This window comes from Oryctolagus cuniculus, chromosome 8 (genome assembly GCF_051225735.1).
Source record: "Oryctolagus cuniculus isolate XC-2025 breed Fujian yellow rabbit chromosome 8, ASM5122573v1, whole genome shotgun sequence".
Taxonomy (NCBI): Eukaryota; Metazoa; Chordata; class Mammalia; order Lagomorpha; family Leporidae; genus Oryctolagus; species Oryctolagus cuniculus.
Window position 1 is genome coordinate 29,494,514 of NC_142874.1, and position 14,067 is coordinate 29,508,580.

A 14,067-nucleotide genomic window follows, 5' to 3' on the forward strand; every position below is an offset into this window, starting at 1 on the left:
CTTTTGAGAGAAAAAGAATATTTATTTCGCAAGAGCCCTTTAACTCTACTTCACCCAGGCTGCTGCAAAGGAAGAAACCCACGGCCCCTGTAAGAATCCAGGGCTCTTCCATCAGGCACCTGCCCAACCCCAGAGCTGGTAAAACTGAGGGGAGAAGAGCCTGCCTCTCTTTCTCTCTCTCTCTCTCCCCCCCCCTCCCTCTCTCTCTCTCTCTCTCTCTCTCGAACTTGTCTGTCCTCTCTTAAGTACACAAGCCTGGCACCAACACCAAATCATTCCCATTGGCAAGACTCTCAGAAGTGTCCAGCCCTGTCTTTTCACAAGTGCTGGCCCTAGGGAGATTTATGAGAGAACACTAATAAACAAATGCTTGTGAATGGCACATTTACCCAATCATTATTCATGCCCAGACAGTACACTGGATGCCTGGTGTGCCTCATCTCAGGTCACGCTCGGAACAACAGCATAAAGTAAGCGGTGCCGTGTCTCCTTGCAGGTGGAAAACATGCCAGGAAACTGGCCAAGGTCACACAGCACATGAGCACCAAGCCCACGACTGTGTGACACTGGAGGCTGGGCACTACCAGGTGGGACACACGGCTACGGCAGAGGAACACCCCTAGAACAGCGCAGGGTCACAGGGCACGATACCTTTGTGGGCGCAACGTACACGGCCACTCCGTCATCGCTCTCCCGCAGGACTTTCCCCATGCAGTAGTAGGAGGCGTAGGTTTTCCCTGATGAGGTTGGAGCAACAATCACAGCCGACTCATTGTTATCTACGACATCCAGGAGTTCCCTCTGAGGGAAAAAAAATCACCTTTCATTGGAAAATGCATCTTCACTGTCATTTTTAAGTTGGCTTCAACTAGCTCTTAGACTAGTGTTTACAGTTCTGAGACCTGCTAGTGCTCAAGATGGCAGGAATCACCACTTCCGGCTATGTGCAAATAACCCAAATCACTGGAGACAGGAAAGTCCTTACTTAAACTTAGATTTAAAAACCCTCTAATACAGCAGAGGACAGTGCCACGGGTCTGTAGCCTGGCTCTTGGAGTTCTTTTTAGTTCAGATTAGGGAAACCTCATGCTGAGACGGAATTACCAAAACCTGTTGCTCTTTTCATTTCCATGTTTCATTAATTATGGTCAGTGAATGATTAAGGTGTAGAAAAGAAGTTTTTCAAAAAATGTATGCAAATACATAATAGGATCCGTGACATATCATGATGTATTATGAGTGACTGTGGTTGAACAATTGGACAACCCAAAAGCAACACTACTTTAAAAAAAAAAAAAAACAGTATATTTTGCCAAATATACATCAGGCACCTATTTTGTTATGTGAATTAAGTGGCTGCACAGAATTGGAGTGTATAGTTGGGTTCTTGTTTGTTTTGTTTTTGCTTTTGTTTTTATTTGAGGGGCAAAGACACAGATAGACAAAGACAGGTCCCATCTGCTGGTTCACTCCCCAAATGCCTAGAAACTGGGAACTCAATCCAGGTCTCCCCTGTGAATGGCAGGATCCCAATCACTTGAGCTTTCACTGCCGCCTCCTAGCGTGCATTAGCAAGAGCTGGAGTCAGGAGCTGCATGTGACACCCAAGCACTATGGTTTGGGACGCGGCGTCCTGACCAATGGCTTCACAACCAGGTCAAACTGCTGCTTCTCAATGCATGCTTCCCACACTCCATTTAAGAGAACCAGTGTATCTGTCACTCAACTGACTCGTCACTGCATTGCTTTATCTCTTGGGCCAAGACATGATTTACTTTTCTTGTCATTAAGTCGCTTTCTAGAACAGGCATTTTCAAAATTTGTCGCACACAATGAGGTCTGAACACACAGTTTCACCAAAGCGTCTTTGCCTTTCCATACGACAGATCTTTTAGAGAAATACCTGCCACGTGTCCGGTATAAAATGATGCACCCGGGGATCTGGATCACTTCTTTCTTCTCGGAACAAGTAAGGGCCCATGTGCGTTAACTGAAACCGAGCGGCTCCCATGTGAACTGAGTATTTAGAAATATCCTTCCCAGCACCTGACTCCTTCCCCTAAAATAAGTATGGTGCATTAGACCTCTGTACGACTTTACAATTCCTAACCTGGGCATGCAGGAATTATTCCCAATCCTGTTGTAGTTTGCTTTGCCTCAGTGAGATTATTTTTTCATGTTCTTTCAATAAGCTGCAAATCTTAAAACTGGATAACCCAATTTTGGAGTTACCAGAGGGTAAAAGTGCCACTCAACTTAATATATCATTACAATAGCACAGGGAACATTGAGGCTATATTCAGTATAATTTTTTAAATATCATTTTTATGGCAAGATCATTTTCCATGGCATATAAGTAAAAGACAATATGAAATTGATCTTTTGTTACAAATTAGTAAAATCTTTGATAACTGTTCCACAATTATTACACACACACACACACACTCACACACACTAAAACTGTATTTCCTTTAAGGAATTTTTTCTGACCTTAAAAAGGCATCTTTGGTAAAAATAAATATCTCTGTAAAGATCTATATAACAAATACCTATCATCTTACAAGTCAAACTATTTTACTCAGAGAATTCCACCCAATGGGTCAACAGCTCTTACTACAGGGCCTCAACATCACAGGAAATTCACGTGCTTGGCTGAGCCTCCATTCTCAGAGTTCTGACAAAACTGGATTATGATCATATTAGCCATGCATGGAAAACATAAACTTCTGTGCCAAAGTGCTCTCACTGTCAATCAACACCAAGACATGTTTGGACACAATGATGGCTTGGCGCAGAGAAGACTTCATTTAAAAATTGCCAAAAATATTAATGGAAAATGTTTAAAAACAAGCTTTTTAAAATTTATTTACTTTCTCATTTAAGAAATTAAAAAGTAATAGCAGTTTTGGTCATGCAATGTTTAAGCAAATATCCTATTTCAAATCTACAGCTGTTGGAAATAGCTAGATTCCCGTTCTGATCATCACCATCAAGGTTTTCTTGTTTTATTTTTTTAGAGAGAGAGTTGCTTTCCTAGAGCTTATAGGTCTCCAAGTCTCTTAAAGGAGTGAGGAACAGCTCTCCTCCCTTCAGACAAACCCTATACCTGTGCAACATAAGGTAGGCATAGAATAACCAAAGGAAGGGATTTGTGTGAAGACTCATAATTTCCACTCTTGATGTTCACATCCTGCATTAAGATAATTCTTTCCAATGAAATTAGTTTCTCTATCCTCATGGCTTCAAAGGCCTTCTTAAATATGTCAGTCTTCCTGATAGAAGGCTTATTAGATGGGATAGTTAAATTTTGTCTGTGGCACTTGGGGAACAGAGATGTAGGGCTCCTTCCATGTTTGCATGATAGGAAACCTGACCTCAGACTCTTAGTGAATCTACAGAATCACCAAAGACTGGTTGAAAGTATTCCTGAGATGAGCAGAGCGAGATACACCAAGGAAGGGGCCACAGGCCCTGCTGAGATTCCCAGCAAGGCTAACCTAGCAAAGACGGGGGTCCCAGTGAAGCGTAAGGAAAGTCAGAAAGCCTAAAATGGGGAGATTTGGCACAGGAAGTGGAGAGCTACCTATATCTCCTCTTTTTGGCTTCTCACCCTGAGCTGGTATCTCTCCCCACATCCCTTATATTTCTCTACTTACAGAAATATCTCCACTCTAAGACCATGCAGTACCCCAAGCATGTCTTCATAATTTCTAAAAACACTATTTTAAAGGCATTACTTGAAGAGATTTTTTTAAAAAATTTATTTAGTTGAAAGGCAGACTTACAGAGAGAGAAAGGCAGAAGTAGAGAGAGAGAGAGAGAGGTGTTCCATCTGCTGGTTCACTCCCCAACTGGGCACCATGGCTAGAGCTGTGCTTATCCGAAGCCAGGACCCAGGAGCTTGGGCCATCTTCCATTGCTTTCCCAGGCCATAGCAGAGAGCTGGATTGGAAGTGGAGCAGCTGGGTCTTGAACCAGCACCCGTATGGGATGCTGGCACTGCAGGTGGTGGCTTAACCCTCTATACCACAGCACTGGCCCCTTGAAGAGATATTTTGACCTACAATTTTTCTCTGGGGCCAGCATTGTGGCTCAAGGGGTTAATCTTCCACCTGCAAGGTCAACATCCATATTCCAGTCCCATCTTTCTGCTAATGCACCTGGGAAAGCAGCATAAGATGATCTAAGTATTTAGGGATCTGTGATCCACATTGGAAACCAGAATAGAGTTCCTGGCTCCTGGCTTCACCTTAGCCCAGGCCTAGCTATTACAACCACTATGGGAGTGAATCAGTGTATGGAAGATTTATTCTCTTCTAAAAGTTAACTAAAGATAAGGCATGACAAGAACCATGACCAAAAAGTGTTCCACTTCTATGAAATTTGCACACAAATTTTTGAAACAATGAACATATGAATAAAATACAAACAAAAAAATTCAGACAATGACATATGTGTAAGAGTTATCTGTAACCCCAGTTCTTTGCAGCTCAATTCACAATAGCCAAGATACAGAATCAACCCAGATGTCCAACAACTGATGACTAGATAAAGAAATTATGGTTTATATACACTATGGAGTACCACTCAGTGATAAAAAAAAAAAATGAAATCTTGACTTTTGCAACAAAATGGATGCAACTGGAAACCATTATACTTGGTGAAGTAAGCCAGTCCCAAAAAGACAGATACCATATGTTTTTCCTGATCTGTAGTAACTAACAGAGTACTTAAAATGTAATGTATTGGAATTAAATTGACATTTTGAGATTTGATGACTGTTTATAGCCCTTGTCTCTACTATTAAGGGACAGTGGTTTTTTTTTTTTTTCTTTCATACTATTTGTTGAACTATTTAGTGTAGCAGGGTTAATCTTAGGAGTTTCAAGTAAACTGAAAATACATCATTGTAAAAGTTGAGAGTGGGAACAGGAGAGGGAGGAGGAAGAACAGTTGGAGCATGGGTGGGAAGGAGGGTATAGTATCACCATGTTCCTAATCCGTATATATGAAATACACAAAATTTGTATACATTAAAATTAAAAAAAAGGAGAGAAATAAGGACATGTCTTAGTGGCTTCCTGGGTAGGGAGAAGAGTGGAAGAAAGGCTACACAATACTGGATGGTCTCCAGTGAAGACTCGCCACAGCGTTGCATTCATCTGGCACAGGCACAGGGAAAAGCAGCAGCCCGGCTATGAGCTGAGGGGATGAACTACCGAAAACAGCTGCCGCAAAACTCCGCAGCAAACGTAGTTCTCTGTACTCAACAGAATCTGTTGGAACTAGTAGCAGAGGTAACTAGGGACCCGATGTGTATAGCCCTGGCGTCCTGGGTAAGATGGGAAGTCGGCTGTGTGGATAAATATGAATCCTAGAAAAATACACAGTCTTAAACATTAGACCTGTGTCTATACAGTATAATGCATGGTTAACTGTGAACTATTAGCTTAATCTAATGTATACTGATTCTCAATATATTCAGAATATACAGTTCTGGTGACAGGTATTGATTCTCAATATATCCCATAAAATATTTCACAGACACACACATACATACACACTCACACGAATGTCAAGTAGTATCTTCCATGGCATTTACCTGAGGACATAACGTGTGTGCCAAGTTGTCAAACCCGATATATTTTAGATATTTGGCTAATTTTTGCCTGTGTGTATTCTGTAACAATTCTGAGTATTTCTCGTGCAGTATGTGAATCCTCTTCATCATCTGAATTACCACATTTATATCTTTGGATTCTGCTTCTGTTGAAGTAAAATAATTGCACGACCTAAGTGAAGCAAGAGAGTGATAACAACCCACACTCTACCCCAGCGCTGACTTAATTTTAAGATTTTAAAGAAAGCATATTCACATGAACCACTCACAATAATCAAAGAACTCACAACTCCCAGTTCTGCATGACAATTAAAAGTGTGGGCTCCTAGATTCTAAAAGTGCTGCTAGACTTAGCAAGCGAAAAACAGGAAGCCTGCTTTGACAAAAACTACAGGGCACATATTCACAAAATTCATCACACACCTGAAATGCAAACTTAACGTGCCTTTTCTGACATAGAAACATGGCAAATTACTTCTCTCAGCCTTGTTTTCTTTCTCTGTATAAGGGAGATATTAACCACAGGGCTCACCTCACATGGCTATTATCAAGATTAAACAAAATAATCTACATAAAATGATACAATAATTTCCTAAGAACATGACCATTCTATACTCTTTTATTACTCTTCTAATAATTACTTTTCTGTGACCACAATTAAGAGATAAATATTTTTTATCTTATCTCCAATCAAAATTGCTCATTCTTGGGCCTTCAGCCATGACACTGTGGTTATATCCCAATTTATTACTTATTCAATTTGTGCATATAGATTGAAGTAAACTTTTCATTAAAAATGTTGCTGTGTCACTGACATTCAGGCACATAATTGGTTCTCCTAGGGCTTTACGTATTATATCAAGATAGGAAGCCTATCCCAAAGAATTGTGAGAATTTAACAATTTTGTGTGTGTGTGTGTGTGTGTATGGTATTTGGCCAATAGCTGGCTATGAAGAACTGTCTGCTGCATTGACTTCTGAGTTGACTCTTTCCACCAATGCCTTTCACACACAAACAACTGTGGATCCAACAAGAGGAAATCCTTCTAAGACTTCACAAGAGTTCCATAATCACAGAAGAATCAATGCCAGCTCTTTTGCTGTCCTTATTAATCTCTGATTTCAAGAAACTTCTAGAATTGATGTCCTTATATACCTGGTTTTAGACAGCATTCTTTCCATAATTTGAAACAGGCATCCAATCCAACCATTTCTGCAATAAATTTTACAGATTTAACAGCACATATCTGGAGAAAATCTTCTAGTCTTTTGATTCCAGAGTGAAGATTCTCTTTAATTTCTTTTTCAATAGAGAGAGACAAATTATTCCATCTCTCTTCCTCCTTTTTCTCTAGTTTAGCTAGTTGTCTCTTTTGATTTTCTTCAATAAGTTTTTCTGCATTTTTCTTCTAAAAAATAGAAATAAAATTAAATAAACATAAAAGCAATTGTTTCCAGATTAATACTTTTTATATTTGGAAGGAAATATTTAATATCTTGGACTATTAGTTTAGCATTCAGAGCACTTAAGGACATCAAATTGGACCTTTGGTGTTGCAAAGAATTAAATGTAAATATCTTTTTTTATACACAAAGATGGTAATTGGCTATTCCTTTTCTCTATCTTCTCAGCTGCTAACCCCTTAGTCCATTATACTGAAAGCCAGTGTTTAGGCAGTCCAGATCTGTGCTGAGTCTAAGAAACACCCAACAAAGGTCCAATGAGGATAAGTATCTTTTATATGACCAGACCAACTGGTAAAATTACAAAAACTCCCTGGGGTGTGACACATTGCACTGTATAGAAATCAAATACAACTCTTGTGCAGTGGTAGCCAAGAGAACAGGATATGATGAAAGCAGTTATGAATAGATAAAAATCAGACCTAAAATTGCAATAGCTGGAATACTGCTTGCAATGGAAAATGCCACCATGGCCATTCTCTGGCTAACTCTCTTGTCCAGTTCCCAGGGCACATCTTTACTTAGCCCAGCCTTCCACCCCCAGTATGGAAATACAGGCCATCTAAGAATCTGAGCACTAGCAAATGACACCAGCTCCTCAGGGGAGTGCACACCCTACGCAAGAGGAGAAAGTATGCTTGCAGAGTACGGTCTACAGGATAACAGCCCGACGACTGCACTTCCTAAAGCACCAAAAATGAGCACTAAGAAAAAATTTTTAAGCAAATACAGAGGGGGCTTCAGAAATGCACCAAAATGTATATTATTTTTTTAAAAATGCTTGGATTTCAAAATTTTTGCACTGATATAAAGTTATCTAATTTTATTTGAACATAAACTCTTCAATATCTATTAATTCAAACCTTATTTGAAAGGCAGAAAGATAGAAAGATGAAAAGAGATCTCCCATCTGCTGGTCCACTCCCCAAATGCCCACAATAGTCAGGGCTGGGCTGGGCTGGGGTCTTCTATTTGAGTGGCATGGACCCCAGTGTTTGAGTCATCCTCTGCTGCTTCCCAGGGTGTGTGCTATCAGGAAGCTGGATGAGGAGCAGAGCAGCCAGAACTTGAACCAAGCACTCCAACACGGGATGCAGGCATCCCAAGCAGCAACTTTAGTACTGTGCCAAAGGCCCACTCTCCCACGGACTTTCTGAAGTTCCCTCATCATAGGGTTTAGCAGTCAATAAGCAAAATAATAATAACAATGGCAAATAGTAAAGGAGATAAAACAGAAAGTCACAGGGGAAGAAACACAAATAGACTAATACTCATATCACTGGTATTTGAATTTGCAATCAAAATCTCTTGTTGAGATGATGTTAAACAAAAAAGCAGGCACACTCACAGAATGATACTGGGTATCTCTGTGGTTAAACAGAAAAGAGCACCAGGGTTATAACAGTAAAATAATGCACACATATTAAAGATTAAAAAGGAAACACAGAAAAATAAACATGGAATATTATGCAAATATTAAAAGGGAAAGTTTATTGTTCACTCATTGCAATAAAAAGTTCTAGAAAGCACACTGTTTAATGGGAAAAAAAAGTATAAAGCCATATGTAAACTGTAAAACTGTGCGTGTTAGTAAGTGTGTATAGACTGGAAGTATTTGGAAGGATGTTCACCAAAGTTAATAGGACCAGGTCTTTGAAGAAGGTAAAATGTTAGTTATTTTTCACACTTTAAGTACCTTTCTGAATAGCCTGAATTAGCTGTGTGTGTGTCTGTGCTGGATTTTTCTATTAAAGTTGCTTAAAATTTGGGAAATAACATACTATTGTGAATTTATTGTATATTTAATGATACAGAAAGAAGTCAGCTATACTATTAGTAGATGTGGAATACATATAGAAAAAACAACAGACAATATAGGACTGCACAGGTGTATGCCAAAATAGTCATACAGTTACTTGTGGGACGTGAGAATGTGGATTTTTTCTTTTCCTTACTTGTTTTTCTATATTCCAACAAAGAAATAACTAAACAAACCACGACATTGCCATATTATGGAGGAGTATCCATCCACAAAATTATGTTGCAAAAGATGTTTAATAACACTGGAGAGAAGTGTGACTGAGGGAATTCACCAAAGCATTCCCAGTGCTCAATTCTATGATGGTCCCATTAGGATTTTGTTTTCTTCGTTACACCTCCCTTCATTTTCCCAGTGTTCTAAAAGGAGAATAAGGTCCTTTATCTGTTATAATTCATGGTTAGTACTTGGGAGTACTTTTTAAACAAAATAATTTTTTTTCTCCAATAACATGAGATTACCAGTGTTGCCATGCTGAGTAAAGTTAACGCAGGTCTCACAGGGTGGGAGCAGAGTCTCAAGCCCCCCACAGCAATGAGCTCTGCTAGCCCAAGAACGCACCTGATGCTGTCTTTTCTTCTGCCCGGAAGAATTTGCTGGAGATGGCAGCGAGCCCACTTTTGTAATCCTTACTGATCTGTTACTTCCTACCAAAGACCTTCCAAACACATGATAAAAATGATACAGTTTCTGTGTATCTCTTCTTTCTTTGGCATCTTTGGATTTAGCTGAGGGAAATAAAGTTATTAAAATATCATGACTCTACTGTTGATATATAAAAGCTGCACTCCTAGAGCATTCATGAGAAAGGCTTTGACAAATCCCCTGAGAAACTCATAATATTCTAATTAGAGGCTATTACTATTATAGAGATTGAGATGTGGAAATGTAAAGTAAAATTATTGAACCATATTTAAATATCATGAGATGATCCAAATTAACATCTGTTATTGGGGCTGGCATTGTGACTCAGAGTTAGTTAATCCATTGCTTGCAACACCAGCATCCCATATGAGCACCAGTACAAGTCCTGGCAGTTCCACTTCTGATCCCGCTTCCTGCTAATACACCTGGGAAGGCAGCTGAAGACAGTCCAAGTACTTGGGCCCCTGCCACCCATGTGGGAGATCCTGGTGGAGTTGCAGGCTCCTGGCTTTGGCCTGCCCCAGCCCAGCCGTTGTGGCCATTCGCAGAAAAAAACAGCAGATGGAAGATCCCCCCCACCCGTAACTCTGCTTTCAAATAAATAAAACACATCTTTTTAAAAATCACATCAGTTATTTACTTATTCATTTTATTACAACTACTAAGCATTATGGGTGCATCCCATAGAGTAAGTCGAGGGTGAGATATGACCTGCTTATCCTACAGCACATCAAAGCCACAAAAGAAAACACCTGCTCTTGGACATGGTTGCTGTCTCTGGACACAGGATCAAAAACGAAGCACATGAGCACTGCATGAACTCGGAAACAGAGTTTCTGAAAACTATACCCAAATTTGGCCAGAAACATTTGGCTACAACCACTCAGCCAGATTCTTGCTCTAGGAGAGAATGGACTCTGGAAACAAGATGTCACCAGTTCCCAGACCACTCTAAGCCTGCGGCAGCGCTGAACTCAAAGGCGTTTGTCGCTGGCAACACCCATGGCCTCAGGGTGAGTGTCAGCAACTCACCCATCCACACCTACTACATATACCACGTCCTGAAGAAATTCAGAGGCCTGAGCAGGTGTTTTCGCCAGCTTTTTATCATTAGAACAAAATACCTGAGAAAACTAACTTCAGGGGGCCCCTGCACCCACGTGGGAGCCCTGGAAGAAGCTCCTGGCTCCCGGCTTCGGATCCGTGCAGCTCCAGCCACTGCAGTCACCTGGGGAGTGAACCAGCGGACGGAAGACCCCTCTCTCTCTCTCTCTCTCTCTCTCTCTCTCTCTCTGCCTCTCCTCGCTCCAACTCTGCCTTTCAAATACATAAATAAATCTTTAAAAAGAAAACTAACTTCAGGAAGAAAAAAGGATTACTCTGCATCACGCCCACATTGGGCAGCCCCATGGTTCAGGCCGTGCTGAGGGTCCAGGCAGGGAACGGAGCTCAGGTGGAGGAGGGTTGCAGGGCAGCTGAGCCAGGAAGCTACAGAGCAACGGGGGTCCAACCGGGCCCCAGCAACCAACCCCGCTGAGAACCACCGTCGGAAGGCAGCCCCACGCCCTCAGCATCATCACTGCATTAAGCGGGCACATCCGGTTCAAACCACAGCTCCGTTCTCCCTCTAACTCCCCGACTGCTCTGAGGCCGTTCCTGGGACCACTCTACGAGAACTGAATGGAAGATGCCAGAAGCCAGGAACGCAGTTCCAGCTGCTCAAGGCCCCAGCGGGCCACCCAGCCACGGAGCGCACGACGAAGGTGGAAGCAAAAATCCTTCCCCTTAAACACGTACCTGAGCGCCGGGCTCACCCGGGCAGACGTTTAAGCAGCCTCCCCTTGCTCTTTGGTTCTGGGAAAGACGAAACCGCTAGCGCCTCACCGACTTGTCTGACGTCACTGGGGCTCTCGGGCTGCTTCGGTCACCAGCCCTTCCCACTTCCGGTCACAGCCCGCCTCACTTCCGGTCACAGCCTGTTCCACTTCCGGCAGGACTCTCCTCATGGTTCGGGTGTGGCTAGAGTCGCCCCCAGTCCTCCCGGCGGACACCTGGACACCTCCCTCCCTGCCTTTTGCTCCCAACTGTACCACTCCCTAGAATTTTCAGTAAGGACCTCTCTCATGGCTGCTCTCATCCCGCCTCTCCCTCTGCCCTAGGAGTGCTACAAGACCAAGTCCAGAGCCCAGCACAGAGCCAAGGACAGGGACAGGGCACGCCTGAATTCAGACACTGAATACATCCAGAGATTGGCAGCACCAGTCAGGCCGCTAGTGTCCACGCCCTGAGGAATCATACTTATGCGTCATTGGTCTTTTTCTCTGTATGTATCTGTGTATACACACCTCTATCCATTTTCCTCACCAGTTTGAAATCCAAGAAGACAAGTTTACAAACTATATTGGTTCATGGTGTCTTACCACCCAAAATAATTCTTTGGTGATTTAAATATTTTTTATTAATGAATACAGTTATGAACCAATGTTTTATAACAAGTAATAAATACAATTATTAATTTTGGCAATTACAACACTATGTACCTGATTAATATAAACACCAGGTCCTGTGAAACAATACAGTGGGGATTTTTATGCAAACCAGCAAAGAACAAAAGGAATTTCAACAATAACATATAAAGTAACTATTGTAACAATCTAAGAAAATTAGAAAGCTAGACACAATGACTTGGCTGCACACAATGACTTTTTTCCCCTCAATGGATTTATGAGAATTTTTCATCCTACAGAAACTAGCTTTTGCCCATTTCTGTATCTGCAAGCCACTGGAAGTGCATACAGTGGTAGAGAGAGAGGAGACTGTAAGTGAGACGTCACTATCCCCAGATGAGTAATTTTTCCCTTCTACACATGATGCTTGTTTAAACAAGGAAACTGCTGGAAACATTCCCTAGTATGAATTATACTCACCACTATCGCTGTTTCTTGTCCTTTCAAAATCATCACTTAGAGGTCGAGAGGAATGCCAATGTTTGAGCTCATCAAACTCTCTCTTCTTAGAAAGACAGGTGATAGCTGGGTCATCACTGTGGTGGGAGGGAGGGAGTATAATTTAGAAAACACATGTGTAGGTCAGTGTTCAACTAAGACCCCACTTGAGATGCTTATATCCCATACCCAGGCACCTCGGTTTGTGTCCCAGCTCCCATTCTGATTGCAATTTCCTGCTAACCCACAATGGAAGGCAGCTGATGATGGGTCAAGTATACTTGTGGGAGACCTGGATTGGATTCCAAACGCCTTGCTTCCACCTGGCCAACCCCTGGTGTTGCAGGCATTTGGGGGGTGAATTAGCAGAAGGAAGACCTCTCTCTCTCTCTTTCTCTCTCTCTTTCTCTGTGTGTGTGTGTCTCCCTCTCTAACTTTCAAATAAATAAATAAATCTTTTTTAAAAAAGCAGCGTTTTTATTTGTGTGTATGTATGTGTATTTGTGTAATATTTCAAACATAGAGAAAATATTAGAGAATAAATGATAACCATGAATCTACCATGCATTCATTCATAAGACATCCATTAAATCCTAATTATATGCCAGAAACTCTTATGGATGCTAAGAACATATCGGCGTACAAAATAGAATAAAAATCTCTTCAATAAGTGTTTATTTATTTGTTTTATTTGAAAGGCAGAGAGACAGACAGTGCACCCACCACTGGTTACTCCCTACTGGCTGGGGCTGGCCTGGGCTAAAGCTGGGAGCCAGGAATTTAATCCAGCCTCCCACATGGGTATCAGGAATTCAACTACCTGAACCATCACTGCTGTCTTTCAGGGTGCACGGAAACATGGCACCAGAATCGGGAACAGAGCCAGGAAGTGCATCTAGGTGCTCCTAGAAGCACAGGAGCATGTTAAACACTAGGCCAGACACTGAGCCCTTTACAGAGTTCATATATTCAGAGACTTACAGACAATAAAGAAATGCAAAGGTAAAATACACACTGTGGTAGATGGTGCATGATACGGATTAAAAATCACACAGAGAGACAGAGGAGGAGGAGGAGAAGGTGCCACTTTAAGCAGAGTGGTGAAGAATGCCTGGCTGAGAAGCTATAGGAGCAGAGGGTACAAAGTTGTCTGGCTCAGAACATTGCCAACCAACAGAAACACAGGCAGAAAGGCTGTGAGGGGGCCAACGCAGTGGCACAGTGCCAGCATCCCATATGGGGGTCGGTTCAAGTCCTGGCTGCTCCACTTCCGATCCAGCTCTCTGCTGTGGCCTGGGAGAGCAGTGGAGGATGGCCCGGGTGCTTGGGCCCCTGTGCCTGCATGGGAGACCCGTGGGAGGCTCCTGGCTCCTGCCTCCACATCAACTCAGCTCTGGCTGTTGCAGTCCTTTGGAGGTGAACCATCAGATGGAGGGCCTCTCTCTCCCTCCCTCCCTCTCTTTCTCTCTGCTCTACCTCTCTGTGACTCTGTCTTTCATATAAATAAAATAAACCTTAAAAAAAAAATAGAAAGGCTGTGAGCTGGGAGAGCAATTGTGTACAAGAAACAGCGG

The 14,067-nt window shown here is 42.0% G+C and overlaps 1 protein-coding gene across 1 annotated transcript in view; it reads right to left on the reverse strand.

The window, feature by feature from the left end:
* LOC103346374 (putative ATP-dependent RNA helicase DDX60) overlaps window positions 1-14,067 on the reverse strand; it is an 84,806-nt gene that overhangs the window by 48,335 nt on the left and 22,404 nt on the right. The window contains 6 exon segments of the mRNA XM_089301763.1: window positions 652-801; window positions 1,904-2,059; window positions 5,603-5,766; window positions 6,777-7,029; window positions 9,465-9,631; window positions 12,476-12,591. Of these exon segments, the coding sequence (XP_089157889.1) occupies window positions 652-801; window positions 1,904-2,059; window positions 5,603-5,766; window positions 6,777-7,029; window positions 9,465-9,631; window positions 12,476-12,591 (1,006 nt within the window).